Genomic DNA, 20860 nt, shown 5'->3' on the forward strand with positions numbered 1-20860 from the left:
TCATCCATTTATTTAATCAACAATATTTATTGATCACATACTATATTCCAGGCACATGTGAGCTCCTGGTACATAGTGATAAATGAATAAGAGTAGATCTTGACCTCTTGGAGCTACCAGTGTAAAATGAATATACAAATTAAAAAAAGTAATTGTAAGTAGTGAAAGAGAAATCAAGGAAGCCACAGGATAAAGAGAGAGTATATAAGAGGGGTGTGTATATGTAATTAGATTTGACCTGAAAGGCCCCAGTGAGGTAATGACATTCGAGCTGAACTCTGAGGAATACGAATCTAGTCTTGGGAATCTTGGGGAGCGTGTTTCGGACAAGGGGTGTATGTATGGAGAATCTGAAGCATGGGAAGTTGGGCCAGTTGGAATAACTGAGCGGTATATGAAAGGTATGGGTGAGAGCAGTTCATCTAGGTACAGGCAATAAGAAGTTTTATTGTCTATTCCAAATTTAGAGACTAATATTACTGACTAAAGGTAGATTTGCTTTTTGTCATCACGGTGCTCCAGTAATTCTAAATAATGTCAGTTTAACATGGTCATCCTCACCCTTGGGCAGCCATTGTTTGGCAGAAAGTCCTGGAGCCCAGGAGGCAGTGAGAGTGACACTACTGCTTCCTCAAAGCCCTGCATTTACGTCTTTGGTGGTCTGAGGTAGTAGGGAGATATCAGGGCCTCCGATTTGCTAGATCAAGCAGCTAGAAGCCGCCCTTCCTCCGCCCTTTCTCCTCATGATTGGAGGCAAAGACTTTCTTGCCCTGCCCCAGCCTCAGAGCTTCTCAGGTCTCAAGTGTGGTAACGAAACTTCTTTAACTTCCTGGCCGTGAAGACATCATATTCTCAGAAAGACCTTGTTGGAGAAGGAATACAAAATAGATAAATGTGTGTCCTTCCTTGGTTTCCCCTTCACTGTTACTATCCTCATAATCCAACAACTTCTGGGACTGTCCTTTATGTCACATAAAGGCTAAGGTGGACCTAAGACAAAAAAAAAAAAAAAAAATTCCTGTGCCTTTTTTATTTATCTGAAAGAAAGAATTTACTAAGAAATTTAAATCACAGTATGTGAAGAAATGAGTCATCAGAAGGAAAGCCTTGAGATTTATTGTACGAATAAAATAAAGCCTTCATTATCATTCCCTAAGATTTCCTAAGTTGAAGAGGAAGAAAACATCTTCTTGCCTTTTCTGGGAAGATACTTCATTAGTGTACACGTTTATCTTGTACACTATCTGAACCGTGTTGCATCAAAAGCCACAGATTCTCCTCAGAAATTGCGAGGGGACATTTTATTGTTTTTTTAATTAATTAATTAATTTATTTTTGCGGTACGTGGGTCTCTCACTGTTGTGGCCTCTCCCGTTGCGGAGCACAGGCTCCGGACGCGCAGGCTCAGCGGCCATGGCTCACGGGCCCAGCCGCTCCGCGGCATGTGGGATCTTCCCGGACCAGGGCACGAACCCGTGTCCCCTGCACCAGCAGGTGGACTCTCAACCACTGCGCCACCAGGGAAGCCCAGGGAACATTTTAAATGGGGGGAGCTTCAGCATGGAGATGGTTAATAAGCAACTTATCAAGGCAGAGTTCCAAAGTCTCTTTCTTTAGACTGACAATTAGGGAGGATCCACTATACTTCAGGGGAAGCAATACTGAAAGTGGGGATGGTGGGGAAACTTTGCTTTTCAAGACCTCTATTACAGTGCAAGCAGCTCAGATTCCTCCATGGTACTAAAATAATGTGAAATATTTTTCCAGCCGTGATATCTATTTTACTTGGAGCAGTGTAAAACACGGTTATGTTAAATAACCCATACAGAATAGTTTAGTTAATCATCAACAAACTAAACGTGTCTTGTGCTCCCCAGAGGCACTTAAATTTTAGGGCCTGGAAAAGGGAGATACAAAGTGGGACTGGGGTGGGCCTCTAGCACCCAGTTATCAGCTATTTTGAAAGCCAGGCACGTACCTTTCCTCTTCTTCTGGCTGGTCTATGAATTAAATGGACAGGAGAAAGATTAATAGGAGAAAATCAAACAAAATTTTAATAACATGTATACTTGGGAGAGACCCAGGAAAACTGAATAATTCACCAAAATGGCTGAAACCTTCACGTTAAATACCATCTTCAGCTAAAGACGGAGAGGGTGTTGGGGGTAGTGATTTGGGACTTTGAAGGGGAGGAATATAATTCACAAAAGATGAAAAAGCAAATGTTTGGTAAATAAATGTTTGCTGGGCCTGCAGAGACAATGGGACACAGAGTGGACTCTGATCTTCAGGCCCTGCTGGGTTTTCCCCATACTCTTTGCAGAGATCTCTGCTGAAAACTCTATTCCAGAACAGGGCTCCCTTACCCCCACTTTTTTTTTAATTGAAGTAGAGTTGATTTACAATGTTGTGCCAGTCTCTGCTGTACAGCAAAGTGAATCAGTTTTGCACATGTATACATTCTTATTTTTAATATTCTTTTCCATTATGGTTTATTCCAGGAGATTGGATATAGTTCCCTGTGCTCTACAGTAGGACCTTGTTGTTTATTCATTCTAAATGTGATAGTTTGCATCTACAAACCCCAAATTCCCAGTCCATTCCTCTCCTCCCCCCCCGCCCCTTGGCAACCACAGTCTGATCTCAACCAACAGTCTGTGAGTCTGTTTCTGTTTTGTAGACAGGTTCATTTGTGCCATATTTTAGATTCCACATATAAGTGATATCATATGGTATTTGTCTTCCTCTTTCTGACTTACTTCACTTAGTATGATAATCTCTAGTTGCATCCATGTTGCTACAAATGGCATTATTTTGTTCTTTTTTAATGGTTGAGTAGTATTCTATTGTATATATGTATCATGTCTTCTTTATCCATTCATCTGTCGATGGACATTTAGGTTGTTTCCACGTTTTGGCTATTGTGAACAGTGCCGCTATGAACATAGGGGTGTATGTATCTTTTTGAATTATAGTTTTGTCCAGGTATATGCCCAGGAGTGGGATTGCTGGGTCATATGGTAGTTCTATTTTTAGTTTTCTGAGGAACCTCCGTACTGTTCTTCATAGTGGCTGCACCAACTTACATTCCCACCAACAGTGTAGGAGGGTTCCCTTTTCTCCACACCCTCTCCAGCATTTGCTATTTGTAGACTTTTCAAAAAAACAATTATTTATTTATTTGGCTGAGCCGGGCCTTAGTTGCAGCACACAGGATCTTCGTTGCCGCATGCAGGATCTTTTAGTTGCGGCATGTGAGATCTTTAGTTGCGGCATGCGAACTCTTAGTTTCGGCATGCAGGATGTAGTTCTCTGACCAGGGATCGAACCCAGGGCCCCTGCATTGGGAGCTCAGAGTCTTAGCCACTGGACCACAGGGGAAGTCCCTATTTGTAGACTATTTAATGATGGCCATTCTGACCGGTGTGAGGTGGTACCTCATTGTAGTTTTGATTTGCATTTCTCTGATAATTAGTGATTTTTAAAAATTAATTTTTATTGAAGTATAGTTGATCTACAATGTTGTGTTAGTTTCTGCTGTACAGCAAAGTGAATCAGTTATACATATACGTATATCCACTCATTTTTAGATTCTATTCCCATATAGGTCATCACAGAGTATTGAGTAGAGTTCCCTGTGCTATACAGTAGCTTCTTATTAGTTACTTATTTTATATATAGTAGTGTGTATGTGTCAATCCCAATCTCCCAATTTATCCCTTCCCCAGTAATTAGTGATGTTGAGCATCTTTTCATGTGTCCACTGGCCATCTGTATGTCTTCTTTGGAGAAATGTATATTAAGGTCTTCTGCCCATTTTTCAATTGGGTTGTTTGTATTTTTGCTGTTGAGTCGTATGAGCTGTTTGTATATTTTGGAGATTAAGCCCTTGTCGGTTGCATCATTTGCAAATATTTTCTCCCATTCTGTAGGCTCTCTCTTTTTTTTATATAATGGTTTCCTCTGCTGTGCAAGAGCTTGTAAATTTGATTAGGTCTCATTTGTTTATTTTTGTTTTTATTTCTATTGCCTCGGGAGACTGACCTAAGAAAACATTGGTAGGATTTACGTCAGAGAATCTTTTATCTAAATTCTTTAGGCAGCTGAGGGAGAGGTAAAAAGACTTTCTGAGTCTTCAGTTTCTTAAAAATAATCAGCCTAAATTAATCCTCATGCCAAAGAGGCACATTTTGGGGTGGCAAATTTTGCTCCCCTACATCATTAACCCATTCATGTATTTAAACATAATTGTTGTTTATTGAATATCTATGTCTATCTATTTATTGATGATAAATACATGTTAGCATAACGCATGAAGATCAAACCTCAGACTTTCTGGCAAAAAATTCAGCTAATGTAAAGTTCTCTCTATCCTGAATATTTATCTTTCCTCCCTTGCTTTGGCTTTAGAACCAAACTGTCATTGTTTAGTAAGGTTAATTCTTCCGACTTTTGTTCACTATCCTATCATCTCTTCATTCTCTTTCGGTAATTATTTATTTGATAACCACCCCTGCCCATCTTCACTGGCTGCTATGTTTTTTAAAAATAACTGTAAGAGTAGCTTACATTAATTGAGGGTTTATTATGAGTCAGACCTGAGTTATGTGCTTCATCTATACAGTCACGCTTAATCCTTTCTGTAACCTGATAAAGAAGATGTGATTATTAAATGGAGAAAGAAACTGAGCACCAAATGATTAAGTAAGTTGTCCAAATAACATAACTGTTTCGTGGCAGAGTTGAGATTGGAACCAGAAAGTTTGTGTCCAGTGCCTGTATTTATAACCACTTGAAGCCACCACTTTGCCTATAAACGTGCAGAACTTTGGCTGGACGTTGCTACACCCCTCTGGGTACTCACTAGCTCCCGCTTAGCTTTCACTACCAAACTTACCACGAATTCCTCTCTGATCACACTCCAATTCTTCATAGACCGCGAACCCAGGCCCCTGTATTCTGCCTTTTGTCTGACACTGTATGAAATTCATCTCTGAATGGTCATTAGTGATCAAATCCAGCAATCTTACCTTGCACTTGATTCTCTTAACTCTATCTTCCTTCTGGAAACTTTTAAACTTTTTTTTTTAGCAGGTACTGCTAAGCACAGAAACTGTGTGTCTAGGAAATAGGCAGCCTAAGAAAGATGGAAAAATAAGGTCAGGTTAATATTGGAAGTAATATTGCTCAAGTGGGATTGAGAAACACTCCAAGACCCCGTGCGACTCTTGCAGGAAAACTCTCCACTTTTCCTCTCCTCTTATGCTTAACTCTCAGGGAAGATTTTGAGGCGCCCGAGCAGAGCAAGCTTTGTGAGGTGTCCTGTGTGCATGTGGGCCCAGCGTTGCCAAATCTTTCAATTTTTAAAGAGAACCTGGAAAGCCAGATCACTACATGAAAAACTCCAGCTTTTGAAATACTGTAAGTTAAAATGCTAGGAAAAGAAGAATTAACAATTTGTATGTGATGTCTAAGTGAGCCAGGAAGGCATTTTACTTTTTAGCAGAAAAATTAACTCTATAGCTGCCTGTTTTCAAGTTCTGCGTAGAAGACCATCAGTTCCCAAGTGCTAGCCCGTGAGTAGTAGTCATCAGTGGCAAATTTTCATTGGTGTATGTGAAATTTTTAAAAAAATGAAGTAGATTTTTCCATAGAGCTAATTCTAACAGACTTTTTCCCGTCCCCTCGGATTATAGACTTATGTTGTCAGTGCTTTTATGACCCTGAGCTGCCCCCTAGTGGAGACAGCGTTTATAACAGCATAGAACCTTTTCAGCTGCTTTTACCTCATGCAACAAAACACTATGTGATGTCTAGTAATTTAATTTAATTTTCTAAGTTTAAAAAAAAACTTTGCCTCCTTTGCATCTGGACCATGTCTTTTTCTGATTTCTCCTGCAACAGCTCTGACCATCACTTCTTTACCTCTTGGCAGATATCGCTAATTAATTTAATTAATACTTAATAAGCAATTATAAGAACCTCCATAAACTGAGCATCATTCATGTGCCACGTATTCTAAGTGCTTTTGTATACTAATTAAAATCAATCTGAAACTATTTAATGTGTGCCTACCATGTGCCCAGCACTGTGTTATATATATGTTGGGGCTATGGCAGTGAATGGAGTGAAGTAGCCTCTATTCATGTGGAATTTATAGCCTGAACTTCAGTGCTTTCTCTCACTCACTGTGGCCTCAACCCCTCCTCGTTCACAGTAGCTTTCAACACACAATTATAAATAATTAAGAAAAGAGGTATAGTTTTGTCAGTTGCTGTGAAGGAATGCTGGACTCAGGAAAGACAGATAAAATGAAAATAAGTTTTGACATGAAGGATGAGCTAGCAGTTAGCCAGGTGAAGAGAGAAGTGAAAAAGTGGCTGTTTTTTTGGTTTTTTGTTTGTTTTGTAGAGTAAGGGCAGAGGCCCCAGTAGAAGAAACTAAACATGAGATATTGGAAAAAAGAGAGAAATCCAGGGCTTCCCTGGTGTTGCAGTGGTTGAGAGTCCGCCTGCCGATGCAGGGAACACGGGTTCGTGCCCCGGTCCGGGAAGATCCCACATGCCGCGGAGCGGCTGGGCCCGTGAACCATGGCCGCTGAGCCTGCGCGTCCGGAGCCTGTGCTCCGCAACGGGAGAGGCCACAACAGTGAGAGGCCCGCATACCGCAAAAAAAAAAAAAAAAAAAGAGAGAGAGAGAAAAGTCCAGAGGGAGAGAAGAGAGGGAAAGTAGGCAAGATGATGTCTGCTCAGATCTTGCTGTTAAACTCCCATCGTGCTTTGCAAAATTCCTTATAATGCTTTCTAAAATAAAAAGCATCTAGTTGCAGCTAACTGCATAATTCGTTATTTGTATATTATTTGTCTAAAATAGCTCTTTCCCACTGTGCAGATTTCCTTGAGTACAGGGGGCCATGCGTCTTTGTCCCATTACTTAGTGTCCCATTACTAAACTCCTCCGATATGCAGATTTTGTCTTGAGTAGAAACCTGCTTTTCTAACAGGCATCATTTATCCATGAACTCAACACACACTTTCCTTACTGAGTTGGCAATATTGCATCCATCTTTTCACTAATTCGTCCATTCAATGAACATTCCTGTGTGCCAAGCAATTTAGGGAATAGTAAGGGATCCCTGGTGGCCCAACCCTTGTTCTAGACTTATGGCTAGACATAACTGAGACCCCAAATCTCATCAACAAAGCAGTAGATTACAATTTGGAAACACGGGATTTTAAGGTGTCGGGTGATTTTTTTTTCTTGGTGTGGTTTAATTATTCCTATATTTCAAAACCTGCTTTTGTTTTCCTCTCCTCAGCCCATCTGCCAGGCGGCCTATCAGAATGACTTGGGTCAAGTGTGGCAGTGGGTGAAGGAAGACGGCAACAGTATCAACGTTCAAGATGGCTTTAATGGAGACACCCCCCTGATCTGCGCTTGCAGGCGAGGGCACCTGAGAATCGTTTCCTTCCTCCTCAGAAGAAACGCTGATGTGAACCTCAAAAACCGGGTGAGGCCATGACCATGGTAGTTCCTTTCACCTCGCACCAATGGAAGCAGTGGATGTCATTTGCTTACTGTTTGTAGCTCCTAACACCAACAGTTTTGGGGGGCCTTACTTTAGAGAGACTGACACACTGAGGCCATATTACCAGGCTAAAAAGCAAAATAAAACATAGGTCAAAAACAGACATATTTTGTGGGTTTCATGTCTGATTATGTCCTTGTATTTCTAAAAAAAAAAAAAAAAAATGGTTCACTCATTTGTCTGGATAGAGCGTCTTCCTTTCTTTTCCTCCTCCCCCCCCCCATGCTTTTCTTTGCCCTTCCTCTCTCCCTATTCCTCTTCCTCACTATTACAGAAGTAAAAGGAAAGATTTCCTGGAGAACAAGTATTGACCTGGTGGTGTTATTTCATTAGTTAGATTTTTACCTACTCTGTCAATGTTCTGATCTCCAGAAGGTCCTATAATTTGCTTGTGGAATAAAAGAATTTCAGTGAGAAATTTGCCAAGAACAAATATGCTCACGAACCAGAGACTACTTGAAACCAGACAGAAAGGCATGAAGAATATACTTACATATGTATTATTAGCTGACTTGGGGTCTTCAGAACTAAGGAAGAGCAGGACGTGCCATGAACATCCTTTCAGAACCCCTTGGGAACATCCAGTGTCTGCATCATAGTAAAGGCAACATTTAAAGTACACTAAGTAAATATAAAAAGTCACTCTTTGTAATAATTATGAACGCCCTGTACCCACTCAAGTACATTCAATGAGGGAAAATAGCCTGTAGGGCCCCACTTCTCCCTTCCAAGTCAATTTAAAGTCTAGCTCATTGGGAGTAATAATATATTATCAGACAATGGATCACTACTGGACTTTCTTTTAATTTTTAAAATTTTATTTATTTATTTATTGGCTGCATTGGGTCTTCATTGCTATCCGTGGGCTTTCTCTAGTTGCCACCAGAAGGGGCTATTCTTCGTTGTGGTGCACAGGCTTCTCATTGCGGTGGCTTCTCTTGTTGCAGAGTGCGGGCTCTAGGCCCGCAGGCTTCACTAGTTGTGGTACGTGGGCTCAGTAGTTGTGGCACATGGGCTTAGTTGCTCCGTGGCATGTGGGATCTTCCTGGACCAGGGCTCAAACCCGTGTCCCCTGCGCTGGCAGGCGGATTCTTAACCACTGTGCCACCAGGGAAGTCCACTACTGGATTTTCTTGTTTGTGCTTCCTATTTTTTGTGGGTTGGGTTTAAAAGCAAGTCATGGCTGTGTTAATCTAACAGATAGGCTGCTTAGTGGAGTGTGACATGATTGCCCCAGCACCCAGCTGAAGAACCAGGTGTCTGGCCTTGTGGTGAGATGGGGTGGCCAAGACAGATGTCTCTGGGTTTGTGCCCTCTCAGGAGACTTGCTGGTTAGGAAGCTGAGGGAGGGAGATGTTTGTCAACACAGGGACAGGGCTGAGGAGGCATGCTTATCTCTGTTTTGCAGAGAACCTGAGCCAGGCTGCTTATGGAAATGCTGGGAAGGACTTCAGTGGATACCTTAGCAGAGATTTTATGAGAAGTGTTTGGTTTGCAACTGTCCATTTAAAAAACATTTTCAATGGTTTTTAAAGGTTTAATCTTTTCCATTTTCCCCAATACTAATCCTTGTACATTAATAATCTGAATTGGTGCTTTCCCGTTTCTTAAGTCTATATTTGAGTTCTCTTCAGAAGTACTAAACAGAGGCCTTAAAAGCAAGCAAACAAAAAGCTCTGGTGTTGGTACAGATGTACATACATGCCTAACAGAGTGACGGATTGTATGGAAAGCAAATTAAACTAAAACATAGAGATATCTTTTGGTTGTGTTGTTTGTTTGTTTTGGTGTGCCAGATTGACCAGGATGAAGACAGAAAATCTAATGCTGATCAGGAAGGGAGTTTAAATCATTATCATTTTACCAGAGCACAATTTAGCAGTACAGTGTGAGGGGCATCAATGCCTTCCTTGTATGCCAGGAATTCTATCTTTTGAAACTTATGCTAAGGACACATTTAGAAATGTTGACAAAGCTTTACACATGAGGATTCAAGCAATGTTATTTGTGAAAATGAAAAGTTAAAATTACTTGAAATGTTCAACAGGTAGGGTTTGGCTAAATAAATTCGAACAGCTCCATAGAAGAGTAAACAGTGCAGCCATAACAGTTACATGTTTAAAAATATTAAATGGCATAGGAAAATGCACATATTCTACATGTTAACTGAAAAAAAAAAGCAGGTATAATTTTGCATGTGCAGTATGATCCTACACTGAAAAATTCCACATATATGCATTTTAAAGACTGGAAGAAGATACAGCAAACTATCAACAGTTAACTCTGGGCTGTTGGATAATGGGTGATTTTAAATTCTATCCTTATACTCTTGTCTAGTTTGCAAAATTTTTACAGAGAACACAGATACCATTAGAAAAACAAAAATATTCTTATTTAAGAAGAGTAGAAATGAACTTCTCTTTTCTTCCTGACTTTCCTCTCTTCTCATTGATTTGGTTGGAATTCCAGTCACCATAGCTTGTTTTGCATTACACTTATTTGTGCGTGTTTCGGTCTACCTTTGCTTTGATTATGAGGCCCTGAGGTTTTATAACCCCCGCAATTCCTAGAAGCTTAAATCTGTCACCTGATAATTATTCATGTATTTGAAGAATTAAACTGAGTTATTTCCATTCGTCTGGCACTGCTTGTGTTCATGTAAGAACATGGAAAAATTGCCATGTGGTTAAAATTTTCCTATAAACAAACCACAAAATGAATAATTGTGTACAATAGATGATTAAGGAGTAACTATAGGTTTCATACTAAATTGTCCTATGTTTATATCTCCATGTATTTTTTTCCCCAAACCAAAATGAATGTGAGAATCTGTCTTTTGATGATTAGTAAAAGGTACATTTCACTTGTCTTTCTATGGCCCAACTTTTCCTTTAGACTGTACTGTGTTCAATATTCTGGTCAATGGAATTCTGGGTTTATTAATTAGATTTATTCCACAGAAAGAGATGCCATGGATACCACAAAAATAAAAAGTGTGGACTAAATTTTTTGATAGGGTAATCTAAAAATATGCAATTTAAAACAATATTTTATTAATAAATAGTCCTTTTCTTAATTTTTTAGAAACAGAGAACCTGCTTGCATTATGCTGTGAAGAAAAGATTTACCTTCTTTGATTATCTACTCATTATCCTCTTAATGCCTGTCCTGCTTATTGGCTATTTCCTCATGGTGAGTACAACACTCGTGAGAGCAAAAGATAAATGAGTACAAATGAGTAAGAGATCGACAGCATGAGTCATTAAATTTTGCCAAGTTGGTGAGATGTAAATAAAAAGTAACAAAGTAAGCTCTTCGTTTGTATTCTGCAAATGGCATCTCTAACATACATGCAATGCTATGACTGAAGTAAAGCAAGAAGAAAGGTAGCCCGGTAAATCAGTCAATGGTAAAATCATCTGTGCAATGTTTATTAGGAAAAATAAATTAAATTTGTTTAAGAATCTTCTGAAGGAAAAGCAAAAATCCTGGATATTAAAAAGAATCCCCTCCCTACTATTTCTTTTCTTTCTTTAAAATTTATTTATTTATTTATCTATTTATTTATCTATCTATCTATTTATTTATATGGCTGCATTGGTCTTCGCTGCTGCACGCGGGCTTTCTCTAGTTGCGCTGAGTGGGGTCTTCTCTTCACTGAGGTGCGTGGGCTTTTCACTGCAGTGGCTTCTCTTGCTGCGGAGCATGGGCTCTAGGCGCTCGAGCTTCAGTAGTTGTGGCTTGCGGGCTCTAGAGCGCAGGCTCAGTAGCTCACGGGCTTAGTTGTTCCATGGCATGTGGGATCTTCCTGGATCAGGGCTCCAACCCGTGTCCCCTGCACTGGCAGGCGGATTCTTAACCACTGTGCCACTTATTCTTCTATTGTGAAGAATAAGTCATTAATCCAATAGTGACAGAACACACGTGAAGTTCCTATGAGGTAGTTGGTAGAGAGAGGTGGTCAGTGTTAGGAGAGCCCAGAGGAGAGGGATGTCGCCTGGACAGGTAGGTTAGGGACAGCCTCCTGGAGGGAGAGGAGCCTGGGCTGAGATATTAAAGATGAACTTACCAGGCAAAGAGGAGAGAGGAGGCTTCTAGGCAGAAGAAACATTCAGGGCAGCTCTTCTATGGCACGGGGGAGCCTGGTGGGAATGAAAGACTAACCGAGGCCAAGGTGAGCTGGGGCTGTGGATGAGATGCCTGGGGCCATAAGCAGAGGGAAAAATATATGGCACCTTGTCACAGGCTGAAGACTTTGCTTTAGCCCCCGGAGCAATGGGATGATAGAAGGGTTTTGACCAAGGAAGGGAAAGACCAGCCACTGGACTCCATCCTCAGTAGGATTTGGCAGGAGTGGGGTAGGGCCCCAGATTTTGCATTTTTAGGTCCCAAAGTGCTGATACTGTTACTCCAGGGCCACACTCTGACAACCATGGCTTTACCTAATTAATATTAAAGAGCAGTGAGGAAGTGGGGAAGAGTTTAAGAAAGATGCATAGACGCGTAGGGGTGTTGGGATTAAAATGAAGCCTATTGATTGGAATAGTCCAGACGTAAGAGGGAGACAATGTTTGTAAATAAACCTCTCTTGTTCTTGTGCTTGCTGTTTGTCATAGGTATCAAAGACAAAGCAGAATGAGTCTCTTGTACGAATGCTACTTAACGCTGGTGCCGAAGTTAATGCTACAGATTGTGTAAGTTTATATTTTTAGTCACTTTGAAATAACATTGCAAATGGTATTTGTGGGTAGTGTACTTGTCAACTATAAAGTTGCTCGCTTTATTTTCTGAAACACTTGTACATTTAGTTTCTGCTTCCTTCCCCTCCTTCCTTCTTTCCTTTTTACTGCGTCAGGCAACCTTGATATTGTTTATATTCTGTCACTGAACTCATGGGAATAACATTTTTATTGAATATAGAATATTTTTAAAAGAACTGTCCCACCACTGGTGGGGAGTTAAGAAAAATGCAGGCTCTGATTACAAAATTCCACCGTCAGTAGTTAAGCTGGAGTCAGAATGCCTATGTGTAAACCTAGGCTTGCCACTTTTTACCTATGTGAGTTTTGGCAAGTTTTAAACATACTGGACTCTCGGTTTCCTCATCTGTAAAATGGGAACATCACTAGTCCTTACTTATAGGGATCATACGGTATTTGTTTTTCTCTTTCTGACTTACTTCACTCTGTATGACAGACTCTAGGTCCATCCACCTCACTACAAATAACTCAATTTCGTTTCTTTTTATGGCTGAGTAATATTCTGCTGTATATATGTGCCACATCTTCTTTATCCATTCGTCTGTCGATGGACACTTAGGTTGCTTCCATGTCCTGGGTATTGTAAATAGAGCTGCAATGAACATTTTGGTACATGACTCTTTTTGAATTATGGTTTTCTCAGGGTATATGCCCAGTAGTGGGATTGCTGGGTCATATGGTAATTCTATTTTTAGTTTTTTAAGGAACCTCCATACTGTTCTCCATAGTGGCTGTATCAATTTACATTCCCACCAACAGTGCAAGAGGGTTCCCTTTTCTCCACAAGCTCTCCAGCATTTATTGTTTGTAGATTTTTTAATGATGGCCGTTCTGACCGGTGTGAGATGATATCTCACTGTAGTTTTGATTTGCATTTCTCTAATGATTAGTGATGTTGAGCATTCTTTCATGTGTTTGTTGGCAGTCTTATAGGGATCATTATGTGAAGCGTTGGGCAGAGTGCCTGGCACATAGTAAGTGCTCAATGAATCCTAACAGCTGCTGCTGCAGCCAAGATCCCAACCCACTGGTGAGAAGGGTCCCATCTGCAAACTAAGGAAAGATAAGGACAAAGGTCAAAGAGAAATCCAAATGACTGTAAGAACAGCGATAACAGGAGTACCATTGGCTAACTTCTCCCTGTTTATAAGGTTTTGTCTTCACCTTTGGCCCCAAACCTTTGCACTCATTTTCTTCTCTCAGAAGTTTACTTGCGTGAAATAGTTCCACAAAGATGGTTTTCAGACTGTTTGTTTGGCTTAGCTGTACATTACAAAATATGAAAAGTGCTTGCTAAAGAAGCCATATGCTGCAGTGTGTAAGGATTCCAACTGATGTCGATCCTTTGTGTTTCAGTATGGCTGCACTGCGCTACATTACGCCTGCGAAATGAAAAACCAGACTCTCATCCCTCTGCTCCTTGCAGCCCGTGCAGACCCCATGATAAAGAACAAGGTAAGGATCTTTGGACCTTGGTCTGAGGTTCTTCTATCATCATAACCTTCTAACTTTGGCTTTGTGTTGACATAAATTAATTGCCTCTGAAGTTGTTAAGAGCAAATCAATTGTCCTCATTAAGGAATCAAGTTATCCTATTAATGCTAGAACCGAATGACAGTCAACATTGTCTGTCATTCGGTTCTAGCATTAATAGGATGACATTGTCATTGCATTGACATTTGACTTTCTTGGAGGTAAATAGCTATGATTTCTTTTTCTCCTCAGCATGGTGAGAGTTCCCTGGATATTGCACAGAGATTAAAATTTTCCCAGATTGAATTACTGCTAAGGAAAGCGTCATAATCATTATGACCTCATATGAAGAAGTACAAAAAGGACTGGATTCTATTTCCATCTTGGACTGTTGGTCTGTGGACCACTCAATCTGGAGGTCACCATGGTATGAGGATAACTATGGTTGCCACGGGTAATGTTTTGGAAGAGCTTTGTATTTCTAATGTTTTTTTTTGCTCAGTGGAGTTCACTGTGGTCAAAATCCTTCTAGAGGAAACACTGGAGCTGTCGGATTCTCCACTGCAGTCAAAAAAGGGTGATGTTTCAAACTCAGTCTCTCCTAAAGGAGAGTATCAGCGTTATCCATGTTATCTGTTTTCAGTTGTGTTGCTCTTATAAAGAGGCTGTCCCATCCATATCCTGCCACACGAGAAAAACTGTTCTTCTGAGGCTCCTTTGAGGAAGAATCAAAGCACGCACATTTGTATAGAATGGTGTGCGTATGTGTGCCGGTTTAGAGATTCGTATATAAATATTCCAGCTTCAACAAAATCGTCTATCAGTTGTCACCACAGATATTGGCAAACGCTACAAGTCAGAGCCTTGTTTTCCTTTCCAAGGAGCCAGTGTACCAGCATACCTCTAGATGTTTTGCTATCGATTTACAAATAAGAGCCGTCTTGATTTTGAAAAATATTATGTAACTATCAAGTTGTTTATTGAAAAATAGCTTTATGATTCTCTTGTGAATGCAAAGCAGTTACTAATCTTGTTAGTACTGTTTATTTTTTATTCATAAAATTAAAACTATTACTGTAAATTGTTTGTATAAAGTAATTCTTTACAAAAAATAGAGCTATATGATGAGGTAGTGTCTGGATTATACTTCTAGAGGAGAGATTGTGAATATCAATATATCTCTCTCAAGTCCTTTGTCAGTGACACAGAGCAGAAATAAGCACATTTGAAAATGACTGAGGGGGCTTCCCTGGTGGCGCAGTGGTTAAGAATCCACCTGCCAAGGCAGGGGACACAGGTTCAAGCCCTGGTCTGGAAGATCCCACATGCCGTGGAGCAACTAAGTCCGTGCGCCACAACTACTGAGCCTGCACTCTAGAGCCCGCGAGCCACAACTACTGAAGCCCGTACGCCTAGAGCCCGTGCTCCGCAACAAGAGAAGCCACCGCAGTGAGAAGTCTGCGCACTGCAAGGAAGAGTAGGCCCCGCTCGCTGCAGCTAGAGAAAGCCTGCGCACAGCAACAAAGACCCAACGCAGCCAAAAATAAATAAATAAATTTATTTTTAAAAAAAAAACAGACTGAATTTTGCAAAGCAAGACTGAATCATGAATATTTTTAGACATGGACTAAGCCACACCATGTGGTAACAAATATAGTCTAAGAATGAAAGATTTACCATCCTTGAACAGAACAAAGGTCTAATAAAAATCAAATCCAGGAATATTTATTGAACTATGCACAGTGTCTTAAGGCACATATTTTGTGAGGGAAGTAGTTGTATGTAGATATAGATTCTGAAGCCCTTAAACATCTCTTTCTACATTATTTAAGATCCATTCACATTGAACTGAGTTATCAGGTGACTGAGGATTGAAAGAAAAAACAAGTGAAACGTCACACATCAGTATACTTTCAACACATTGCCAGTATACCTTCAATTTGGTGTCAGAGTTTCGCAAAATTACCATGCCACGTAATTTATAAGTGTTGTCTCTGAAACTGTGAAAATTGGACAATTTTCTAAAGAAATAAATCCAGATTTATAAATGAGTTGGGTGATTGTCTAATAATACCTTTGTCAAGATCAAAGCATAATGTTTTATTATGCTCATGACATTTTAAAACTTTCTTCCCAGCATTTAATTTTTGAAGGCAGAAACCTGGGCCAGACATTTGAAACCAGAAGGTCTCCTAGCGGCAAGCTGTAAACTCTCAAACAAGCTTGGACTAGAACCTAGGTACTGAAATACACATGCATGCTTTACGCAATGCATATTGCATTAATTAGAAAACTCAAAATACCCTACAAAATTATCTTCTCTGACACTCAACTACAAAACTTGGCCTTTTCATCTCTATTTGTACATTGATTTTTCTTTTTCTTTTAAAGATTTTTTTTTTGATGTGGACCATTTTTAAAGTCTTTATTGAATTTGTTACAATACTGCTTCTGATTAATGTTTCAGTTTCTTGGCTGCGAGACATGTGGGATCTTAGCTCCCCGGCCAGGGAATGAACCCGCACCCGCGGCATTGGAAGGCGAAATCTTAACCACGGCACTGCCAGGGAAGTCCCTTCTTTTTCTCTTTTGGCTAAAGCAGCTTGGCTTCCTGAGGTAGTGTTATGTATCTGTAGCAATAAGGTGAAAACATCTAGCTTATTTTGTCAAATTCAACAACAATCCAGAGATTTAAGATCTGTGACCCCAATTTGTCATTTTATTTTATTGTTCCAAAAATGTGGCTCGTAGACAAAAAAATAAATGTTTTAAGGACATTTACCTGAATGACATAAAGAATGTCTAGATAATTTCTAGCTGTCAGGTAAAACCTACCCTTCAAGATGGCAGAACACACAATAGCACATGAAAAGTATGTTCACCCAATGAGTCATTTAATTAACTGAAAAAATTAAATGCCAGTTTTAGTGCCAAATGTAGAAAATCTAAAGGAATGTATACTGTATTTCTGCCTTTCCTTCTACTAATATGGTAGGTTTCCAATGCTGGAAATCTTTAAAGTCCTCCATTCATGTACGCCGGCCCCATCTTTCATGAGGTTTTTCCTAAGACTTGTCATTATCAGATGCTTCACAAGCTGACACTGACAGCTCCCTAGGAAATACTTGTCTCTTCCTGCTTCATCAGACGTATTATTTCATTGTACATACGGTGAGGAGCATCCAGACCCCAGATGAAATCCACGTGAGCCCATTCAGGAATGTTCTTATGGTAGATGATGTTGGTCGCCTCGGAGAGCAGTATTCTCACGTCTTCTGGATTTGAAAGCCAGTCCTGACCCCCAGTCCACATTGCTGTAGGGACCGTCATGTCTCTAACTTTGTACCTTGCAGGAGCTGTCTAGAATAAAGGAATAGTTTTTAACTGTAGATAACATTTGGACTTCCAGACTCATAATTTACTTTTCTAATAAACACAGTAAATATGCCTTGTGTTGTAATGAAAGGTGCATGGGCACTAAAGCCATATAGAACTGCATTAAGAGTTTCTGCTCCAACCTCTGCTTGAAGGAAAAAAATTGACTTAGTCTCACTGAACCTCAGTTTCTTCATCTGCGAAATGGGGATGATATCTGAAATAATTTACTAGATGAAATGAGAAAACATCTCAATTGCCTAGCACTTTAGGCGTTACATGTTCAATTCTTTTCCTTCCTATTAATAAATATTTAACACACAAAGTGCCTTTTAAAAGTTAACGCTCCTATCTTTTTCAAAGATAATTTCACAAAGTTTCATGAGGCCAGATTTGGAGATACTCTACAGAGAAAGGCAAGAGGATGGAACCTACTGAAAAGGACTTGGGTGTTCACAGGGGTTTTCTGTCCTAACAGAAAGCCCTTGGGGCACACCCAGCTTGGCTGTGTCTCCAGAAACATGGGGAAGTCCATGGCACTGGAACTCAGGGAGTTGGATCAAGAGGAGATAAAAATTAGATTCGGAGTCCAGTCCCACATCACCCAAAGAAGGTTATCTAGGATTCCTAATTCTTGAGAACTTCCCTTATTCAAACAGATCTGCTAGATCAAGCTGGCTGACTGAGAGCCCTGGAGGTTAACCAACACTCAGAGCTTTCAACAGACATGTCAAGGTCCACTTCTCACTCAGAAAATCCACCTGGAAGCCGGGGTTCCAATCCCGGCAGTCTTTGTTTCTCTTTGTGGCTTTTAAGAATTTGAAGTTATAGCATCTGATACTGTGAGTTATAATAAGACATATGTATGTGGTCTTCATCCACATTTGTGGTACAGAGCTCCTAATAACCCTTGGAGTTTCCTAAGTGACAGGAGCCATAAAGGTGTGTTTTGTGACGTTAATGAGGTGATTTTTTGAGCAAGATGGGGGCTGAGCTCCAGAAGTGGAGCCAAGCAAGTGATTAGAGAGTTGGAAATTTCAGTCCCATTCATGACCTCTGGAGAGGGGAGATGGGCTGGAGATTGAGTTCAATCGCCAGTGGCCAATGATTTAACCAGTTGGACCTCTCTAAGGAAGCCTCCACAAAACCCCAGAAGGACAGGGTTCAGAGCCTCCAGGTTGGTGAACACGTGCACATGTGGGGAGAGTGGCCCCATGGAGAAGACGTGGAAGCTCTGCTCCCCTTCCCTTGCTCAGTGCGTCTCTTTTATCTGGCTGATCCTGAGTTATATCCTTTTATAATAAACCAATAATCTAGTAAGTAAAGTGTTTCTCTGGGCCAATCTAGCAAATTAATCAAACCTCAGCCTGAGAAGAGGGTCATGGGAACCTCTGAATTATAGCCAGTGGGTCAGACACACAGGTGACAGCCTGGGCTTGCGATTGGCATCCGAACTGGAGGATAGTCTTGTGGGTCCGAGCCCTCAACCTGTGGGATCTGATGTTATCTCTGGGTAGACAGTGTCAGAATTGAGTTAAACTCTAAGTCACCCACCTGGTGTTGGAGAATTGCTTGTTCATGTGGAGAAATTCCCCTCCACATACATATACTGGAATTTGGTGGTCAGAGTAGAGTAACTTAGATACGAAGTTTTTTATAGAGTAACTTAGATACGAAAGGTTGGAATATTCGATGGAGCCTGTAATATGTTTTTCTCATCTAACAGATGAAAAGACTGAACTGAATGTCAGGTGTAGCTCTAAGGCTCTGTGAGTCTATGACACATTTTTGCATGTGTGTTTTCTCTTTCTTTCCATGACCATTTTCTGACACCTGCTCTGCACAAGTCACTTTCTCTCTAACTCATGACCTTAAATGTTAATAAATTAAATCTTATCTTGGAACTAGGATGCTTTCTCTAAAGATATATTTTAGGAAACAATGAAGAAGGATCTTAAAAATGTAGCTGGTACCTGTGATTGAGGGTTTGCTATTCAGAGGCACGACAGTGGTCTGTCCAATTTCCGAGACTTTTATATCTAGATATACAGAAGTACATCTACAGAAGTGGATGTTAAGTGTGATATGAGACTCTCAAAGATTAGCCTGTGTGTGTTTTCTGCTCCCTCCAGCTTTATGTGTGTAGTCAATATTTGCTTACATTCTCATACAAGCTAACCAATAATCTTCAGTGAAGGTTTTATGCTTAGAAAAGTTTAATACTCATTTCTAATTCTCCATAACTTTTGTTTTAAATTTTATTCCACAACATTGATTACACACATAGATTTTCTTGGGTAATATTGTTTTATATTTTTCACTTGCAAATTACAGATTCATTAAAAGTGTGACCAGGGAGAACTCTTACATGTAATCTAGTCCAGTAATTTTTATTTTAAAGGGAAAGAGATTGAGCCCTGAAGAATCAAAGCAGCCTACAACTACTGAGCCTGCCCACCACAACTACTGAGCCTGTGCACCTAGAGCCTGTGATCCGCAACAAGAGAAGCCACAGCGGTGAGAAGCCCACGCACCGCAACAAAGAGTAGCCCCTGCTCATCTCAATGAGAGAAAGCCCTCGAAGAGCAACAAAGACCCAACACAGCCAAAAAAAGAAAAAGTCTCTTGGCTAAGCTTTGAACTTTTCCATTTTCAAATGAAGTCGAACCAGAACTAATTACTTTTTACTTGAATTCTTTCTTTTTCATATTCTTTTCCATTGTATTCCCTGTGCTGTATAGTAGGACACATTGTTGTTTATCCATGCTATATATAATAGTTTGCATCTGCTAATCTCAAACTCCCAATCTATCCCTCCCCCATCCCCTTCCCCACTTGGCAACTACAAGTCTGTTCTCTATGTCTGTGAGTCTGTTTCATAGATAAGTTCATTTGTGTCATATTTTAGATTCCACATATAAGTGATGTCATATGGTGTTTGTCTTTCTCTTTCTGACGTACTTCACTTAGTATGATGATCTCTATTGTCCATCCATGTTGCTGCAAATGGCATTATTTCATTCTTTTTTATGCCTGAGTAGTATTCCATTCTACTTGAATTCTTGTATTTTACTGCTATTTCTAGAATAAACGGCCAGTATAACTTCCCTCTCACACATTTCAAAAGGATATATTTTCAGCAGATGGTATTTGCTTTCGTTACCTGATTTCCTTTTTCCAGATTCTTGGTCTCACTGCCCCAGTCAAATGCCTGAAGTTCCCCAGAATTCACTGCCTAAAAGGAAACAAAAATTTACATGACATTCAAATGTGTCACGGGATAACGGTGGGAGGAGGGGTGAAAATGTGCTACCAAGTCTGCAATTGTGAGGGAAGCAGAGAACAAAGGCTGAGGCTGCTCTACGGTTCAACTTTAGGATAATCTTCGGGAGAGTGTAAAGGCAAGAATAAGGTCCTTTCAGGGAGAAAAATGTGCTATAGAAATACTTGACCACCATATTATACAACTCCAAAAAGTGTATCCCCATTGTAGTCTATGTAGGGGGATATCCTGCACAACTCTGTAGGCTACAATGGGAGAGCAACCCCGAGAGTTGTACAACGTGGTGATTCTGGGAGAAGATGACCAACATTTAATCCAGTGTAGAATTCTTGTTTGGTTTTGATTATAAAATCTCTCTCTCTCTCTCTCTCTCTCTCTCTG

The 20860-nt window shown here is 40.2% G+C and overlaps 2 protein-coding genes across 2 annotated transcripts in view; one reads left to right on the plus strand and one right to left on the minus strand.

The window, feature by feature from the left end:
* Positions 1-259: 259 nt before the first annotated feature.
* Positions 260-14151, plus strand: ANKRD22 (ankyrin repeat domain 22; the record flags this gene model as incomplete). The annotated part of the gene is made up of 7 exons (XM_079900573.1): positions 260-401; positions 5697-5806; positions 7319-7510; positions 10673-10780; positions 12205-12282; positions 13705-13803; positions 14074-14151. 7 exons carry the CDS (start codon positions 260-262, stop codon positions 14149-14151), a joined length of 807 nt encoding a protein of 268 aa, XP_079756699.1.
* A 2784-nt stretch (positions 14152-16935) lies between these two features.
* The window catches only part of LOC307175462 (uncharacterized protein), a gene marked incomplete at both ends in the record, with an annotated part of 45663 nt that continues 41738 nt past the window's right edge, over positions 16936-20860 (minus strand). The window contains 2 exons of the mRNA XM_079900574.1: positions 16936-17181; positions 20360-20431. Coding sequence (XP_079756700.1) covers positions 16936-17181; positions 20360-20431 — 318 coding nt within the window. The remainder of the gene's footprint in view (positions 17182-20359; positions 20432-20860) is intronic.

Source organism: Stenella coeruleoalba (assembly GCF_951394435.1).
Source record: "Stenella coeruleoalba genome assembly, chromosome: 16".
NCBI classification, from domain to species: Eukaryota; Metazoa; Chordata; class Mammalia; order Artiodactyla; family Delphinidae; genus Stenella; species Stenella coeruleoalba.